This window comes from Hyla sarda, chromosome 1 (assembly GCF_029499605.1).
Source record: "Hyla sarda isolate aHylSar1 chromosome 1, aHylSar1.hap1, whole genome shotgun sequence".
Taxonomy (NCBI): domain Eukaryota; kingdom Metazoa; phylum Chordata; class Amphibia; order Anura; family Hylidae; genus Hyla; species Hyla sarda.
Genome location: NC_079189.1, coordinates 96,637,554 through 96,657,787, shown reverse-complemented (window position 1 = coordinate 96,657,787; position 20,234 = coordinate 96,637,554). Strand labels below are relative to the sequence as shown.

The following is a 20,234-nucleotide window of genomic DNA, read 5'->3' as shown; positions in this document are numbered from 1 at the left end:
CTTGGGCTAAGTTCACATCTGCGTCAGAGCTCGTCACAGTGTCTGTTCCAGACACAAACAACAGAGCTGGACGATCAACAATGGGTCCCACTGACTTTGAGGGAGGTCAGTCTCATTTCTGGCTGGTGTCCATTGTTTTGCAAGATTTGAGGGAGAAAAAAACTGATCTGCAGTCATTTTTTAGACACTCAAGTCCTGTCATTTGAATAGCTTTATGGATGGAGCTCCCTGAACAGAGCTTCAATACTGATAGGAGCGAGCCCTTATAAAACATCCATTCGATCACCTTACACCATGATTGGTCACTTTCTTCAGATTGTATCTATCCATCTACCCTTGCACACCTTAACTGCTTTTTATGTCTATAATGTCTACAACACTCAACTAGAGATGAGCAAACTTTAGAAAAATTCGATTCGCTGAATCGCCAAATTTTTCGAAAAAAATTCTGTTCGATCTGAATTTATTTGCGGCGAATCTATATTAAAAATGGCTATTTCTGGACTACAGAGAGCCTCAATATGAGTGTAGAACACTTTGCTTTGTTCTAACACACATATGGAGTGTGCTGGGGTAGTGAAATAATATTGATCCAGATGAATAATTATTGAGAATGACATGCAGATTACCGGCATCACTTTTAGAATCACTGCCGCAGAGGGAAAAAAATGACAGAATCTGGAGGTGGCATCAGTATAAGGAGACCATATAGTTGCTGAAAGACACAGTGTGGAGGTGTTGGCAGCATGAGGAGACCATATAGTGGCTGAATGACACAGCGTGGAGGTGTTGGCAGCATGAGGAGACCATATAGTGGCTGAATGACACAGCATGGAGGGGTTGGCAGCATGAGGAGACCATATAGTGGCTGAATGACACAGTGTGGAGGTGTTGGCTAGAGATGAGCAAACTTACAGTAAATTCGATTCGTCACGAACTTCTCGGCTCGGCAGTTGATGACTTTTCCTGCATAAATTAGTTCAGCTTTCAGGTGCTCCGGTGGGCTGGAAAAGGTGGATACAGTCCTAGGAGACTCTTTCCTAGGAATGTATCCACCTTTTCCAGCCCACCGGAGCACCTGAAGGCTAATTTACGCAGGATAAGTCATCAACTGCCGAGCCGAGAAGTTCGTGACGAATCGAATTTACTGTAAGTTCGCTCATCTCTAGTGTTGGCAGCATGAGGACACCATATAGTGGCTGAATGACACAGCTTGGATGTGGCTGAATCATGCGGAGACGATATAGTGCCTGGAGTTGGCAGCAGCACGAGTAGACACTAGGGCTTCACAATCCCTAAGATTAAAAGATGAATTTTGAAATTTTAATTGAAGATTTAGGGTAGCTAGTGCTACCATAAAAAATGTTTAGGCCCAGGCCCAGAAGCATCAGTAAACCATATATTGGCTGAATGACAGCCAGGAGTTGGCTGAAGCATGAGGACACCATATAGTGTCTGAATGGCACAGCCTGTAGTTGGCAGAAGCATGAGGAGACCATTGAAATTTAAGATTTTGAAATAGAAATTTAAGATGTTTAAATTGAAATTTAGGATTTTGAAATTGAAATTTTAACTCCCAAGTTTTAGTGTCCCAGTCCCCGGTGTGTGGCTACAAAGGACCAAATCTAACATGTTACATGGCCGCACAATGACAGAGCCTGGAGGTGGCATCCATATGAGGAGACCATATAGTGGCTGAATGACCATGTAGTGGCTGAATGACACAGCCTGGAGTTGGCTGAAGCATGAAGAGGCCATATAGTGTCTGAATGGCACAGCCTGGAGTTGGTGGCAGATGAGGAGACAATAGGGCCTCACAATCTCTATGAAAAAAAAATGAATTTTCTATTGAAGATGTATGGTACCTAATGCTACCATAAACATATAGAGGTAATGTCCTAGGCCCAGCAGCATCACTAAACCATGTAGTTGCTGAATGACACAGACTGGAGCTGGCTGAAGCATCAGTAAACCATATATTGGATAATGAATGGCACAGCCTGGAGGTGGCTGAAGCATGAGGAGACCATACAGTGACTGAATGACACAGCCTGGAGTTGGCTGAAGCATGAAAAGAGACCATATAGTGTCTGAATGAGACAGCCTGGAGATGGCAGCAGCATCAGGAGTCCTGAAAGTGACCTGGTGACAGAGTGGTGCGGTGAGTGGTAATACCAGTACCCAGTGACAAAGGTGGGTGAAAAAAGGTCTGATGCGGAGGAATGTTTTAACTGGGGAGCAGCGCCTTAAATCTATTTGGCACTATCCATATTTGTGAAGTGTTGGTGTGGCACCATGGTCAATTTACTCTCGTGCATCAGGCATTGGTGGTTGGAAATTCTGGCTGATCCATGCCTGATTCATTTTCACAAAGGTTCGTCTCTCCACATTTTTCGTGGACAGATGAGTTCTCCTTTGGGTGACTATGGCCCCGCCACACTAAACACCCGCTCTGATGGCACACTACTGGCCAGGCAGGACAGCTTTTCCAGGGCAAACTCTGCTAGTTGCGGCCACGAATCAAGTTTGGCTGCCAAGAAGTCCAGTGGATCTTTAAGGTGTGTTGGCATGGGCATGACAAGGTATGCCACCACCTGCTGGTTCAGGTCCAGCTCCAGGTGTACCTGCTGCTGATGAGTTGCTTCACTATGTGGGTGAAGAAAGCTACTCATCAGTGACTGTAGACTCAGGCTGCTGCTGATGGAGCTGGTACTGCTCCTGCCACCCCAACCCTCCCCAGCAGCCATGGCAGTTGAAGGTGAGTGCAGGGGGCCCCCCCCCCGATTCAGACCTGAGAGAGGATGGACGATGGTGCCGATAGGCTCATGTGGCCGTGAGATGTAGGCGCCATGTCCCCATTGCCCTGACCAGCCATCGCTTCCAACAAGTGTTGTAAGAAATGAAGCAGTGGAATGATCACATAATCCTGGCTTCCACAAAGGGCCTGAGCAAACGGCAGGTGTCACGTATGAGCTGCCACTGGTTCACATTGAAGTTACACAGAGGAGTCCCCCTATCCGCTTGGATCATCAAGAAATCGGTGATGGCTTTTCTCAGTTTGTACAGTCAGTCCAACATATGGAGAGTAGAATTCCAACGTGTGGCAAGATCATAAATCAGACTATGTTGGAGAATACCGTTCTGATGCTGCAGCTCAAGGAGGGTGTGTTTTGCGGTGTACGAGTGGCTGAAGTGCATGCAAAGTTTCCTTCCCATTGTTAGGATGTCTTGCAAATGGGGGGGGGGGACATTTCAGGGCGCGTGGCTCAGCCTTCCGAGTCGTAGCGCATGCAAGATGTTCTTCCCGTTGTCAGTCACCATGGTTCCCATTTCCAGTTTTCGTGGAGTAAGCCATGCTCCGATTTCTTTACGAATGACGAGTGACACCGCTGTGCCCTGCACACATGGTATGCTGAAGGGCCACTGAGACTTGTCTGGGCAGTGGAGGACATGGTGGAGGATGAGGAGGCGGAGCCACACACTGTCACAGGACCAACGGCCTGAGAGCGTGGCGGAAGCGGCATGAGCTGTCCAAGTTGGTGTTGTGGCTGTGCAGGAACCACATTCACCTAGTGGGCCGTAAAGGACATGTATTGTCCCTGACCATAGTTACAGCTCCAGATGTCAGCACTGCCGTGCACTTTGGTACACACCGACAGGCTCAAGGACTGGACTACCTTCTCTTCCACAAAATTGTGCAGTGCTGGTACTGCCTTCTTTGCAAAGAAATTACAGCTTGGCACTCTCCACCTTGGCTCGGCACAAGCCATCAGCTCTCTGAAAGGTGCAAAGTCCACCACTTGAAAAGGGAGGGACTGCAGCACCAGCAACTTGGAAAGGAGCACATTCAGCTTCTGCGCCACTGGATGAGTGGGCGCATACTGTTGTCTCTTGGACATGGCTTCGCCTATGGATTGTTAATGGAATAGCTGACTAAAAGTAGGAGGAGCACAAGCATCTGGAGGGACATAAGGAGGGTATGACACACAGCTTCCTTCAGCTAAGGTGGTGGAGCGGCATGCAACTGGGTGATGCCGCAGGCTGGACCGCTACATCAGAGCCATGGTTCTCCCAGGCCGCTTTATTGATGGTGAAGCATATGTTGACGCAGGGCCGTGGTGCCAACATTGGGACCCTGGTCACACTTCACCTTCTGCTGACATATCTTGCATGTGGCTATGTGAACCTCCTCCGGATGCTTGATGAAAAACTGCCACACAGCCGAGTAGCTGATTTTTCCCACCAACAGTCCGCACTAATTGACTGCTACTGCCGCCATCTCCAGGAACCCCTGTTCCACTACCTCCTGGGAAGGTAGGCTGCCGCGACGCAGGTGGTCTCCCCTGGGCACGTATGGCTCCAGAATTTCCACTTCTGCCCCCATGCTGACTGCAACCATGCTACCACCTTGCTAGCTCAGTTGCTGCCTCATGGGCAACCTGCAACTCTCTACTCCTGATGATGATGAAGCCTCTTCTGCACCTGGCTCCCAATTGCGATCGGCTTCATCATCATTAACAAGTGTCTGCACATCACTGATGTTCTCGTCAGGTTCCTCAACAGTGTCTGCTTCAGGACCCTGAAGCCTGGCAACACAGCCTACCACATCACTCTCCTCATCACTACTTGTCCGCCTAGAGGAGGAAGCGGCGGATGTCTCCCCCACTTGTTGGCTGGGCAGTAGCTGCCGACTGTCCTCTAGTATATCGTCCTCAGTGAATAGTGGAGCTAAACCCACAGCATAAGATACTTCTGTAGGGGAGGGAACAGCATAGGACAGAGGCAATGGGAGGACAGGGACTGCTCCCGGGCCATGCCAACTGAGGGTTGTGTCTGAGGAACCCACCAACTGTTGACTGGGGGTATCAGAAGTCACTTGTGATGAAGTGGATGATCATGTTAACCAATCGATGACGGCAGATGGATTGCTGGTCGAGACATGACCTCTAGCTGATGCCGGTAGCTCAGGCCTCTCGCTGCGACTCCTGCTGCCACTCACCCCTAGTCTGCTGTGACCTCTGTCTAATGAATTTAGGCCTCTGCCACTCCTCTGTGCACGTCCTGGCACTTCCCTGCGTGACATACTTAGTGCGTATATGAGTGGAGTACAATATGCTTCACTATGCTTAAAACAGTATTTGTCTAGAACAGCTGCAGCAGGTGTGTACTTTTGGCTGGACTTTCACAGTATCTAGGCTCTTGACAGATTAACAAGTACAAAATAGTACACTACTTAGATGTACGTATGTGGTGTGCAAGTATGAGAGCAGAAAAATGCACTACTGTACACTTCAAAAGTTAGTTGAGTAAAAGACCAGCCGGTGATTACTTTTGGCTGTCCTTTCACAGTATGTAGGCCCTTAACAGATTAACAGGTACAAAATAGTACACTACTTAGATGTACGTATGTGGTATGCACTTATTTTTGCACAACACCAGCAGAACAATGCTGCAGCACAAAAAAGCTGTGTACTAAACACAAAATTTCACTCTGTCAAAGACTATTAGGAATGGACTGCTGTGTATTATACAGTCTACAGACTAGTATAACCAGCAGATTATTTGTTGTGGAACAAAGACACAGAATTGAGCTGAAAAATTATTCCTGCCTCCTCTGCTAAGGTTTATGAAGTTGAGGCAGCTTGTTGAAATGTATGAGGCAACACACAGCTATCTGCCCCTCTCTGTTATACTATGCTGAAGAAAGTAACTGGGAGGTTAATGGCTGCAGTAAAAATCCTTTTCAGTGAAAAAAACACTGCTCTCTGTCCACCAGAACACTGATGTGACTAGGATGTGAAAAGCTGCTGGAATGAGCTTTTCTGTGTAACACACACACAGCGATGTCCGTCCTATCTGTATGCAGTGTAATGAATGGTATGACGAGCCGCAAAATTATATAGGGCTGTGACAGGGGTGACTGACTGCTGATAGGCTGCATCCTGCATGTGATTCAGGGTCATCCCGCCTAATTCTCTTCACATCTTGCCTTTCTCCCTTCCCAGCGTTCCTTGCCCCATGTACTGACATGTGAATCCGCCATTTTAGATGCCCTGGAGCCTGGACCGCAGTAAATGGAGTTTAATGAAGCGATTTGCACAATAGAATTGTGGCGATATTCGCATTCGTTGCGAATTGAATATTTCATGAAATTCGTAACAAATTCGGGTTCATCAGCTTCAATTCACTCATTTGTGCGACAAAACTGAAGAAAAAACGCCATATTGTAATTTTGGGGGCTTCCGTTTCTACACAGTGCATTTTTCAGTAAAAATGACACCTTATCTTTATTTTGTAGGTCCATACGGTTAAACGGATATCCTACTTATATAGGTTTGATTTTGTTGTACTTCTGGAAAAAAAATCATAACTGCATGCAGGAAAATGTATACATTTAAAAATGTCCTCTTCTGACCCCTTTAACTTTTTTATTTTTCCACATATGGGGATGTATGAGGGCTCAATTTTGCCCTGTGATCTGAATTTTTATAGGTAACATTTTTGTTTTGATTGGACTTTTTGATTGCTTTTTATTCATTTTTTTTATTGGTATAAAAAGTGGCCAAGAATACGCTATTTTGAACTTTTGATTTTTTTTTATGTGTACGCCATTGACAGTGCGGTTTAATTAACAATATATTTTTATAGTTTGGACATTTACACCTACGGCGATACCACATATGTTTATATTTATTTTTATTTACATAGATTTTTTTTTATGGGAAAAGGGGTGTGATTCTGACTTATTAGGGAAGGAGTTAAATCACATTTATTAACACTTTTTTTCACTTTTGTTTTTGCAATGTTATATCCCCCATTGGGGGCTATAACACTGCACACACTGATCTCTTACACTGTTCACTGCCATGCAATAACATGGCATTGATCAGTGTTATCTGCGCTTGACTGCTCCTGCCTGGATCTCAGGCACGGAGCAGTCATACGATGATCAGACACACAGGAGGCAGGTAGGGATCCTCCTTGTGTCCTGCAAGCTGTTCGGGACACCGCGATTTCACCTCAACTTTAAAGTCAGTAGCAAGAGCGTGCAACATGGATATATATGCTGCTGAAGCTTTTTGGTGCATCCACACTGTGGAATTCCGCTCATAAATTCCAGGGCAACAGCCTTTTATTGTTTTCAATGGGATTCTGCTGCACCCTGCTGAATTTCCACTGCGGACATTCAAATTCCTGGCTCTGCCAAAAGAATTAACATGTTCGTTCTTTTAGTGGATCCGCTCGGAGTCGGGGAATTTTTTCTTGCAAACATTCAGTAGTGTAAATGCGCCCTTACAGTCAGTAGCAGGAGTGTTTAGCATGGACGTCTGTGCTGCTGCAGCTCAGAAAAAGGAGGACTCTGCAAATTAAAGGGGTATTCCAGGAAAAAACTTTTTTTTTATATCAACTAGCTCCAGAAAGTTAAACAGATTTGTAAATTACTTCTATTAAAAAATCTTAATCCTTTCAATAATTATCAGCTGCTGAACTTGAGTTGTTTTCTGTCTGGCAACAGTGCTCTCTGCTGACATCTCTGCTTGTCTCGGGAACTGCACAGAGCAGAAAAGCTTTGCTATGGGGATTTGCTTCTAAACTGGGCGGTTCCCGAGACACGTGTCATCAGAGAGCACTTAGACAGAAAAGAACAACTCAACTTCAGCACCTCATAAGTACCGAAAGGATTAAGATTTTTTAATAGAAGTCATTTACAAATCTGTTTAACTTTCTGGAGCCAGTTGATATATAAAAAAAAAGTTTTTTCCTGGATAACCCCTTTAAGTACATTGCAGAATTAAAACCCTTAGCATCTACTGCATATAATGCAAGCGCAAAAAAACATTTTTGATTGATTTGAGGCTGCAGGTCGCTTGACACTTGCTCGCGATTTTTCTGCGATATGACTATTTTGGGTACCGCCAAGTCACAACTGTAATAAGACCTCACAACAACAAGTTGTATTATACTTTGGTCATGCGACTTGGATGGGACTTGCTGTTGATGATTCAGTGGCGTCAATTGTAAAACTAGTGGATGGGCTGGTGATATATTAAATACAGATCACCAGCTATTCTGTACAAGCTACAAAAGAAGGGATCTAACAGTCTGCAGATCTGGAGTATTTACTGTTCTTCCTTTGTATTCTATAGGTCTTGGGGTTACCAGTAGGGGGCATTATGTTGTTCAGCTAAAGAGCTTTTATGCTTCAGATGAATTCATTGAAGACTTTGTATGAAAAAAGCTTCCGGCATGACCTTCGCCAAAGGTACAAATGCCTTACAATAAAATGCATTTCACATGGGCTATTACCATGGATTCTGTCTCTAGTTTGCAAGCCAAATGCCCTGGGGAGTTTTTACCTGAAGTGTTAGCACTCAGCAAATCCTCCTGAACATCTTGTATTGCTTCTCTTTCATCTGCCATGTTTTTCTAAGGATTACTGAAATAAAAATGTAAAATTGCACATACATATATTGCATAAAATACAAAATGAAACCTGACTAATAACACATCACATCATACACAAAAATCTTTCCTTAGTCCCAGCAGCACAATTGCAGTGAGATGACCGACACTCTGGCCTTTTGACATATATTCTAAATATAGGCTCCACCGCCTACCATTAGCTACAGTAAAATATATTTGCTGGGTAAAGCAAAAAGTCCCCCCCCCCCCAAATAACCTTTTAGAGCAGTGGTCTTCAACCTGCATACCTCCAGATGTTTCAAAACTACAACTCCCAGCATGCCCGGACAGCCGATGGCTGTCCGGGCATGCTGGGAGTTGTAGTTTTGCAACATCTGGAGGTCTGCAGGTTAAAGACCACTGTTTTAGAGTGTGGTGTCCCGGTACCGTATTTTATACAGTACCTTTGTAAAGGCAGAGTCCCTAGGAACGTCGGGGTCCCTCTTCTTTAGTTATCCCCTCGTCACCTCTTAGTTGGTTCATATTTGTATAGAAATTCATATAAATATAAGTGTAAATATGTATATTTTTAATTGTCTACCTTTTCAGCGTAGCAGGACCTCCGGGTCATGTGATTAGGTTCAGAACTCTATGGTTTTGCTAAAGGACCTTTGGTGGTTTTGGTCACGTGTTCACCCACAATGCAGTGTAACGGTGAGTGACAGTTGTTATGGACGAATCCAAAACGGCCTGCCCCTGCCCAAATAAGGGAGCCGCGGTCATTACTTGCTCTCTTGGGTTGCTGATTCTGGATGAGGTAGGACCTCCGCTGCTTACAAGACAATTTACTAGGCCAAAGCCTTGCAGCCTCAAGCGGTTCAAAGCGGTATCAAAGCGGTTATACTAAACAATTCCCCGCTACCCGCCGCAAGACCACTGGACCTAAACGCACCCTTAAATCCAGCGGATCTATGCTACAAAATCTCTGAGAAGCTAAATTGAGCTTATCTGATCCCAACCAACTGTCAATCGCTGCTCAGCTATATCTATAGAGACTCTGTTACTGGACTGTTACTATTGCTGCATGTACAGAAATTCTTCAGTAAAAGTTCCAGCAAGTTTTCAGTTAACAGTGGTTGTGGACAATCCTTTATTCTACATTCACCTATTGATCTTGGGAAGGGTGGCAATAGGCCTATTAAGATTACAGAATACAACCCTCACCCTGGCGTCACGAGTGACAAGGGTTAACAGCGCCCTTTATTATTCTGAACAGCAACACCTTAACTACCCTACACCCCACAAGGCTTTATCCCCCAAGGTTACCACAAGAGTAATAAGTAGGATTCATTTCAATACAGTCTTATGGCTTTCCTATTTTATATTAAATGGACAGTGTAACTTAAAAGAGATTTACAGACAATAACAAGAACAACAGAAGGGTAAATGGAATTCAAGAGCCTCCCCATTGGTAGCTGTAGTCACAATTCTACACCAAAATTATCATCAAGGGCATGTAGAATACTGATACAGAAAACTGCAGCTTGGTCACTAGGGAGACATATACCACAGACACCCCGATCAACTGACACCCCTATCATCTAGTGACATATAGGAGGTGAAAGAGCAACCCCCCCCCCCCCCCCAGAAAAAGAAAAATGTAAAGTGATCTGTATGTTTGCCCTCTTCAGATTCTAATGCCATTAACAATCTGGAGATAGTGTGTGGCATTACATACAGAAAACCCAACAGTGGAAAGTGTGTAAAATGAGTTTGGAAGGATAAAGTGGTCAAAAGTGTGTATAACATCTGACCTCAATAAGGATGGAGGGTAGTAGTTTCTGGTAGATGAAAAGTGTATGTATATATATATAGGATTAGGTACAGTTGTGCACATAAGTTTATATACCCTTGCACTTGCAGAATTTGTGATTTTTTTAATCATTGTTCAGAGATCACAACACAAACTACCCAAATGACCCTGATCAATGGTTTACATACCCCAGTATTGCCACATTTAACATCAATGACAGCTTGAAGTCTTTTGTGCAAGTTGTGGATGAGGCTCTTTATCTTCTCAAATGGTAAAGCTGCCCATTCTCCCTGGCAAAAAGCCTCCAGTTCCCTTAAATTCTTGGACTGTCTTACATGAATCGCACGTTTGAGGTCTCCCCAGAGTGGCTCAATGATATGGAGATCTGGAGACTGAGAAGGCCACTCCAGAACCTTCACTTTATTTTGCTGTAGCCAATGAGAGGTCGACTTGTGTTTTGGATCATTGTCATGTTGGAATGTCCAAGTACATTCTATGAGCAGCTTCCTGGATGATGAGTACAAATTGTCCGCCAGTATTTGTTGATACATCAGAGACAAGCCTCGAACCTTCTGGCACAAAGTCATTTGGAGTGATGAGACTAAAATTGAACTGATTGGACACAACCATAAATGCTACATTTGGAGAGGAGTCAACAAGGCCTATGATGAAAGGATCACTGATGTGGATCGTTGATGTTTTGGGAATGTGTGAGCAACAAAGGCACAGGAAATTTGGTCAGAATTGATAGCAATTTGAATGCAGTAATGTGTCAACAAACACTGGCGGACAATTTGCACTCATCATCCATGAAGCTGTGCATGGGACGTACTTGGACATTCCAACATGACAATGATCCAAAACACAAGGCCAAGTGGACCTATCATTGGGCACAGCAAAATAAAGGGAAGGTTCTGGAGTGGCCATCTCAGTCTCCAGACCTCAATTTCATTGAGCCACTCTGGGGAGACCTCAGACATGCAGTTCATGCCGCCCAAGAATTTAGGGGAAATGGGGGCTTTTTGCCAGGAAGAATGGGCAGCTTTACCATCTGAGAAGATAAAGAGCCTCGTTCCACTACTACCACAAAAGACTTCAAGCTGTCATTGATGTTAAAGGGGGCAATATATGGTATTAAGAACTGGGGTATGTAAACTTTTGATCAGGGTTATTTGGGTAGCTTGTCTTGCGAATATGATTAAAAAGAGTAAACACAGTTGTTTGACAATAAATGGCTTCAGCCAACCACTAACCATGAGTGAAAGAAAAGTTTTTTGTGTTATCATTTAATTCTCTGAACAATGGTTACGAAATCATAAATTCTGCAAGGGTATGTATACTTATGAGCACAACTGTATGTGTGGTTGTGTAATGGGATAGAGGTCCTGTTCTGCACACAGGGGTTCTGGTGAAGAAGTTGATAAGTTGTATGTGGGGGTCTGAGGTATGATAATTTACTAGGGTGTGTGAAATATAAATGTACTTAGGAGATCTAGTCTGGGGTCAGAATATATTTAGAGGGTCTGAATATTTGTATGGGGTCTTGTCAGGTCTAATATATTTAGGGAGTCTGGGAAGGGGGCCTAATATATTTAGGGGTCTAAGGTCTAAAATGAATATCGAGGTCTGTCTAGGGTCTGCTATTAGTATAGGGAGTTTGAATACATATAGAGATCTTATATTACGTTCAATAGTATTTTGTAACGTTTTGTTTTCAAGGTTTAAAAGAAATAATAAATCAAATCAAACAAACTAATGGATATAAACAAAAGAATTACAACAGCACACTGCTGGCGTTAAGATATATGTGTAATAGAACACTTTTTTCATTGCAATACTGCTACAGAGAAAAATTGAGATTCTTAGCTTACCATCTGGCCAAAAATTGTGTACCATCCCACCACGTTAAGGTGGCCAAATAGTGTGTACCATCCCACCACGCTGAGGTCCCCTTATCGTGGTGGGATGGTACACACTATTTGGCCAAATGGTAAGCTAAGAACTTCTATTCTTCTCTATAGCAGTATTTTAATGTAAAATGTATTATATTACACATATATATTAGTGCTAGTAGTGTGCTGCTGTAATTCCTTTGTTTGCACTTGTAGTCCAGCCGCAGCAGCTTGCACCTGTGTACTATATATATAATAGTTGTGTAGGATGTGCTGATCAATTTTAGCTTTTTAGGTTACAAATTAATGAATAGACAGAAGCAGCTAATGAGAAGTTATGGTATTAAAGGGGTACTCCAGTGAAAACCTTTTTTCTTTTAAATCAACTGGTGGCAGAAAGTTAAACATATTTGTAAATGACTTCTATTAAAAAAATCTTAATCCTTCCAGTACTTATTAGCTGCTTAATGCTACAGAACACTTTTTGGAACACTGATGACATCACGAGCACAGTGCTCTCTGCTGACATCTCTGTCCATTTTAGCAACCATGCATAGCAGATGCATAGCAGATGCATAGCAGATGTATGCTAAGGACAGCATGGTGGCTCAGTGGTTAGCACTGCTGCCTTGCAGTGCTGTGGACTTGGGTTCAAATCCCACTAAGGACAACAATAAATAAAGTGTTATTAATATTATAATAACGTCAGCAGAGAGAACTGTGCTCGTGATGTAAGTACAGGAAGGATTAAGATTTTTTAATTTACAAATATGTTTAACTTTCTTCCACCAGTTGATTTAAAAGAAAAAAGGTTTTCACCGGAGTACCCCTTTAAAGTTGAGGTAGTAAAATTGTGATGTTAAAATTATAAACCAGGACAGACGCAGCTGTCGAACAATAATTATAATAGAACAGTCAAGGAACAAATAAAAAGGAACTAAGTGCCATTGTAAAAACCCACACTGAGTAAGTTAACCAGCTAGGAGATAGGTGCAATGAAGATATTGGGATCTGATATTAATACAGGGGCTCTGAATTTTCACTGTTAGAGAGAGAAGAAGATCATTCTGACAATAGACTCATTTTTGCCAATATGGCAGCCATTGGTAACTGGCAGTCACTTACTACTGATCACAATAGCTTAAGACAAGAGAAGTCTAAAGCATAAGGTGCTGAACATTTAAGAGAAACTATACTCTATTACCGCACCTAAGGATATAGACGCACAATTACGTTTTCTTGTTTGGCATATTAAGAGAACAAGTAATAAAACAGCTGTTTGTTGTATAATTATCCATTACATTTATCTAACAATCCAACTCATTTATAATACCATCGAAATAATAACTTTTGTCCTTGATCCCATTTCATTTCATATTATTATAGTACTGAGATTACTGGCAACAAGTATAACATTACTCAAAGTAAGCACCAGTATATCACCCAAAACACCTTTGGACTCTTGATGTTCATCCAAGAAGTTCTTGGTAATTCATTGTGGTTTTACGCTGCTGATATACAAGATTTATTATATACAGTAATATTATGTAATGTGTGTGAGACATTGGATTGTTTAGTAGTGTAGGTTTCTAGTACATATACCCCTAACCAAAGTTAATTTCTGACTTTCTAGTGTGTAGACAGATTTTTAAGGGGCATGGGGTTACCAGAATTTAAGGATCAGTGGAGGAGAGGTGTTTCTATGTCTAACACTTCTCTGGTGCTGGATTTTGCCATCCAGGACCGATATGTATAGTGTTGTTTCACCCTCAATCCTCTCTCCATGACACCTTCATTTCTGATAACAATGCAGTTCCTCTTGAGAAAGGACTGGAGTCTTGCATAGGTTCTCCTCACCTAATAGCATATGACCATAACTCTCTTATACCGTCTCCCGAATTTCTAAAGGTCCCAGAAGTGAGAAATAAACCTACATTTATGCTGACACCTTATTGAAAGCCCCAATTTCTGTGCTTCCTATTTGCTTTGGAAACCAAAAAATTTACGTTAAACATTAAAAACTGCATAAAATGTTACAGTTTCTTAAAAACAAGTTTTTCAAGACTTTTTATTTGTCTGGCTATACTACACCCATCCCCAAATCCACAACTCACTGGATATATAGATGGTGCATAAACCCTCTGTTCATCTCCCCATTGCCATTACTCTTTTTTCTTTATGTTCTATGATTAATTTCATAAACTTCTACATTTTCTTTTTGTATGGACAGACAGCAGCAAAATAAAGATTGTAGAACTTTATTGCCAAAGTTTTTATTTTATGTGAACAACTTTCCATTGTACAAGCACTGACTTCAATAAAAACAGCTTGAACCATCAATTCCATTTGTCTGTAAACCCATGTAGACTACCAACCCCTGAATAAGGTTTTTTTCTTTTCTTTATTATTGGGAGGAGATGAAGTGGACATTTACCTGCACATCATCGAGATGGTTACAGTCAGCTTTCTCCTTGATGTGCACAATACTGGCGCAGCAGAAAAACCCTGTATGTTTCCAAGATCCTAATACTTAGATTACACCTATTCAGCACAGGCTTTAAGGTATAAGGTATCTCACTGGACCAGCAAATGGAAAGAGAACAACAAAAGTTTTCTAAGAAGAGGGTTTCCCAGTTGTACAACCATGCTATTCTATTTAAAAGAATACTGTTCTTGCATTTTACCTTTTACTAGATATTGATAGAAAGATGATTTAAGGAAGTTCATAATTCTAAACCTGAAATTCTCTCAACAGAAAATTCTTTAGTAAAATCCTGCAGGAAGAATTCAGTTATTTTCCTATTATGTATAATAAAAAGGTTCCCCTAGAAGTAGATCAATAGGCCATTAGGTCTTATCTACCATTTTTATAACAATTCTAATCCAAAAATCTTATTTATGCAGCAAATCATCTTCTGCTTCGGTATAACTGCTTACTCAAGCTGGTTGGCTGTTCAGGGTGCTCGGAAAGCTGGAACATCAAAATAATTATCACTAAGAATGGGAGATTGGCTATGCGAGATGTCCAAAATGTAGCCACTGCATTCTAGTGTTGAATAAAGCCACACTTTAACTGCTATCTGGATATGCTGCTGTGATATTTAAGATAGATAGATATTAGATGTCTGGTAAGAGCTGCAGACTGTTCCTTGTCTGTGTCATCAACAGGTTAAACAGCATTTTTTCCCACGCGGGCTCCCATGAAAGTTACCCATTTGTAAACAGCTGTTTCGGGGGGTTTTGCCACTCTTCAGAACAGAACAATTTATTACAGGAAAGCTACCTCCAAAAGGGGACATTAGAGAGTTACCTTGCATATTCTTCCTCCTAGAATTCCCAGTGGTGCGTGAATGGCAGAAAATTCTCTACATGCATTTATGGCACTCTCCTAAAGCATAAACATCAGGACCGAAGAGGATGTCTCCGAACTTAAATGGCTAAGGGGGGTGCCAGACACACACAGACAAACAAAGATTATAATTATTTTGGTCTCCGTTTATCTGCCCTGACTCTTATAAGCCCACTTATAATGGCACAGGGTAAATAGACCCCTTTGGCTGCAGGGTCCAATATCATCTGCTCTTTAATAGATAAACAGTGCTAAAGGTCCTGTCCAGATACAAGAGGTTGGAGCAACATGACTCGAAAGTAAAGAAATTGAGACATTGTTCATGTATCTGAAAATAAACTCGATCATCAGCAGTTGGCAATGCTATGACTATGTCCGCAATCCTCAGAACCACGGACAACGTAAGCAAAATGGACAGGAGGACATACAGGGTGTGCCATTTATATGGATACACCTTAATAAAATGGGAATGGTTGGTGATATTAACTTCCTGTTTGTGGCACATTAGTATATGTGAGGGGGGAAACTTTTCAAGATGGGTGGTGACCATGGCGGCCATTTTGAAGTCAACCATTTTGAATCCAACTTTTGTTTTTTCAATAGGAAGAGGGTCACGTGACATCAAACTAATTGGGAATTTCACAAGAAAAACAACGATGTGCTTGGTTTTAACGTAACTTTATTCTTTCATGAGTTATTTACAAGTTTCTGACCATTTATAAAATGTGTTCAATGTGCTGCCCATTGTGTTGGATTGTCAATGCAACCCTCTTCTCCCAATCTTCACACACTGATAGCAACACCGCAGAAGAAATGCTAGCACAGGCTTCCAGTATCCGTAGTTTCAGGTGCTGCACATCTCGTATCTTCACAGCATAGACAATTACCTTCAGATGACCCCAAAGATAAAAGTCTAAGGGGGTCAGATCGGGAGACCTTGGGGGCCATTCAACTGGCCCACGATAACCAATCCACTTTCCAGGAAACTGTTCATCTAGGAATGCTCGGACCTGGCACGTTCCCTGAGTTTTTCCAGCAAGATGGTGCACCACCACATTATGCGTGCCAGGTCCGAGCATTCCTAGATGAACAGATTCCTGGAAAGTGGATTGGTCATCGTGGGCCAGTTGAATGGCCCCCAAGGTCTCCTGATCTGACCCCCTTAGACTTTTATCTTTGGGTTCATCTGAAGACAATTGTCTATGCTGTGAAGGTACGAGATGTGCAGCACCTGAAACTACGGATACTGGAAGCCTGTGCTAGCATTTCTCCTGCGGTGTTGCTATCAGTGTGTGAAGAGTGGGGGAAGAGGGTTGCATTGACAATCCAACACAATGGGCAGCACATTGAATGCATTTTATAAGTGGTCAGAAACTTGTAAATAACTAATGAAAGAATAAAGTTACGTTAAAACCAAGCACATCATTGTTTTTCTTGTGAAATTCCCAATAAGTTTGATGTGTCACATGACCCTCTTCCTATTGAAAAAACAAAAGTTGGATTCAAAATGGCTGACTTCAAAATGGCCGCCATGGTCATCACCCATCTTGAAAAGTTTCCCCCCTCACATATACTAATGTGCCACAAACAGGAAGTTAACATAACCAACCATTCCCATTTTATTAAGGTGTATCCATATAAATGGCCCACCCTGTACATTACACAATGAATAAACTTCAATAACATGCGCAAAAGTAGAGTGTGAGCTGTATGGTATTTTAAATAAAAAAGATATATTCTATCACCCTTAGCATCAGGCCGCCAAATACCACATCAATAATGATGTATAGTGTCAGTACAAGGGCTAATGCATACAAGTGTGCTGTGGCGTTGGCGTTGAGCAGGATCTGTTCCTGTCCTTTGCTGTAAATACAGATCATCCACAAAGCCATAATACATTTCTGTGTGCAAGTCCTGCCCTTGTTTTTATGTAGCCATAATGTAATTAGGCACAATGCTAAAACACAGCATCAGCATAAACAGTCAACAGCTCAGCCACAGTGCCGGATGGCACCAACATTTGCAGCTGACGTTTTGCCATCTTATCAATTATTTACTTACTGCAGACTTGGTCTTGATAACTTGTCAATGTAAGGAGCAGTGTGCTACCACAGGCCGGAGCGGTTATACTGCAGAACACATATTCTTGGATAGTTGCTTGGATCGATCCACATCACATCCCGCTTTAAACGTTCTAGATAAATATACAAGAGATTAGTCAGCAGTCCTCCTACTGTATGATCCGCACATTACAGTAAAATACATACAACTGTGCAGCATTAGTCATTCTGATAACCCAACCCAACCTATATTATGTAACCAGGATAAAAAAAAAAATTCAAAAAATCACATGCTGGATATTACTTTACATATAATAGGTCACATTTGCTACCAGCATCAAACTTACAAAAGGAGATAAAGAGTCTTTAGTGTCACCTGTTTTATATCACCCAAACCATGGGCAGCAAAAAACGTGCAGGGAGCAAGATCCTGACCCACTCTGATTTATTCAAAAACATTTGGGCATTTGAAAGAAATCATAATTTAAAAAAAAGTTTCCCACTCCGCCAGCCAGTGATGCATCTCTTCCTATCAGTGTATAGTGAGAGACGCATCAGTCGAGGCTGAGAGGGCAGAGAGCAGCGGGGGGGGGGGGGGGGGGGTGTTCCAGTGTTTGGACCCCCGCGATCAGACACTTATCCCCTATCCTCTAACTGTCTTGCACAACAGTACTAGTTAAAAAGACAAATACCATGAACAAAAACTTATCCCCTAAGTTTTAGATCGTGGTGGTCCGAGCACTGGGACTTCCTGCGATCTCCTGTTTGGAGCCCCGGTACTCTAGCACAGGAGTGTGTCACGAACCCTGCTGAAGCGGAGCCGCCATGCCCCCTCCATAAAGCTCTATGGGAGAGCCGTTTGGCAATCTTAGGCTCTCCCATAGAGCTTCATGGGGCGTGGCGGCACCCGCTTCGGGCAGGGGTCGTGAAGCGCTCCTGTGCTAGAGAACCGGTGCTCCAAACAGGAGATCGCGGGGGGGCCCAGCGCTTGGACCCGCCACAATCTAAAACTGTGCTGGAGAACCGGGGCTCCAAACAGGAGATCACGGGGGGGCCCATCCCTCGGATCCCCGCAATCTAAAACTTATCTCCAAGTATCTGCAACAGGTCATGATTTTAAGATATCCCATAGAGAGAACAACTTGTGGTGATGCCTAATGCACTAGCCATAATAATACCACATGTGAATGAGGAAATTCTGAAAACATGACCTGTTGAGGGTTCTAGAGGACTGGGTTTTGGGAACACTGTCCTACAGCCTTACAATACATCACAGTATTGTAAGGAGGAAGAAGAGGATCTTCTGGGACACACACAAACACAGTGCTGGGCCTACAAGTGCTCTCTGATCTTCATATAGGTGTCCTGTGTAGTTCCCTTTACACAGGATGTTGGAAAAGGTGCCCTTCCAGTACTATGGCAGAGCTTGAGGAATGCCTTCATATTTCACCTGTACCTGTATGCCTTGCGTCCCCAAGAGGTTAAAGGGGTACTCCACTGGAAAAAAAAAAATTAAATCAACTGGTGCCAGAAAGTTAAACAGATTTGTAAATTACTTCTATTTAAAAATCTTAATCTTTCCAGTACTTATCAGCTGCTGTATTCTGCAGAGGATGTTCTTTTCTTTTTGGATTTCATTCTGATCACAGTGCTCTCTGCTGACACCTCTGTTTATGTCAGCAACTGTCATTCCCATATTCCCAAATTCCCATAGCAAACCTCTCCTGTTCTGGATAGCTTCTGACCTGGACAGAGGTTTCAGGTTTTCAAAAAGAAAAGAACTTCCTCTGCATTATACTGCAACTTATAAGTACTGGAACAATTAAGATTTTTAAATAGAAGTCATTCACAAATCTGTTTAATTTTCTGGCACCAGTTGATTTGAAAAAAAAAATTAATAAGAATGTGTATAAGTATATGTGTAACATCTCAAATGTATTGCCTGATGTGTGGAAGACAGAAGCTGTAACAGTAAAGCCACAGGCTGGACTGATGTCTCCAGCTCCCCAGCTCCTTCCTGTCTCCTGAGCCAAAGCATTATGGGGGAGATTTATCATTGCTTTTAGAGCATTTTTTTGTCTATGTTTTGGTGCAGTTCAGGCGCAAGCAGCATATTTAGTGACTTTTGATCTAAACAGTTTCACTCGTATTTATGATTTGCGACTTTGTGGACGACAGTGTCCCACTCCCCTTCTATGACACGCGACCAGGAGCTGAGCACGGGTCATAGCTGGGTGATCCTGGCATCTATCTGCCACCAGTACCCATCTCTAATGCCAGACATCATCAATCACAGTGATGCCCGGCTTTAACCCCTTAGACCCTGCAATCAAATTTGATTGTAGCGTCTAAAATGCAAGTAAAAATGACCCAGCAGCTCTGTGAAAGTAAGTAAAAACACCTAACCTGCCAAATTCAGGACCCGGGAAAGTGTCTACTTCCCTCCCTCACAAGTGTCTAGAAAAAGTGTATGTGGTAGAGCTTTTCCCACCACAGGAGAGCTGCGCAAAATTCATCATCCTGCTGCACCTTCTTGATAAATAAGATGCACGCTAGTCAAACCCACCACCCAAACAAACGTGGGAAAATAGTTCTACCGTAGACATTCTTTGATAAATCTGGGTCTATGTCTCTGTGACATGTCAAAAGTTTATTGAAATGACAGGGACACTGAGAGACATTTACAAAGAGTGGTGTGAAGTCTTACCTATTTTAGA

The 20,234-nt window shown here is 42.6% G+C and overlaps 1 protein-coding gene across 3 annotated transcripts in view; it reads right to left on the bottom strand.

Annotated features, from left to right (window-relative positions):
* The window catches only part of CRACD (capping protein inhibiting regulator of actin dynamics), a 192,041-nt gene that overhangs the window by 104,579 nt on the left and 67,228 nt on the right, over nucleotides 1-20,234 (bottom strand). For 2 of the 3 annotated variants that reach the window (XM_056558411.1, XM_056558387.1), the window contains exon 2: nucleotides 17,519-17,651. Coding sequence is in view for 1 of the 3 variants with exons in the window: in XM_056558383.1 (XP_056414358.1) it covers nucleotides 8,358-8,421 (64 nt within the window). In the remaining 2 variants the exon portion in view is untranslated. Of the gene's footprint in view, nucleotides 1-8,357; nucleotides 8,438-17,518; nucleotides 17,652-20,234 lie in introns of all 3 variants that reach the window. The other variant, XM_056558383.1, reaches the window with a different exon arrangement.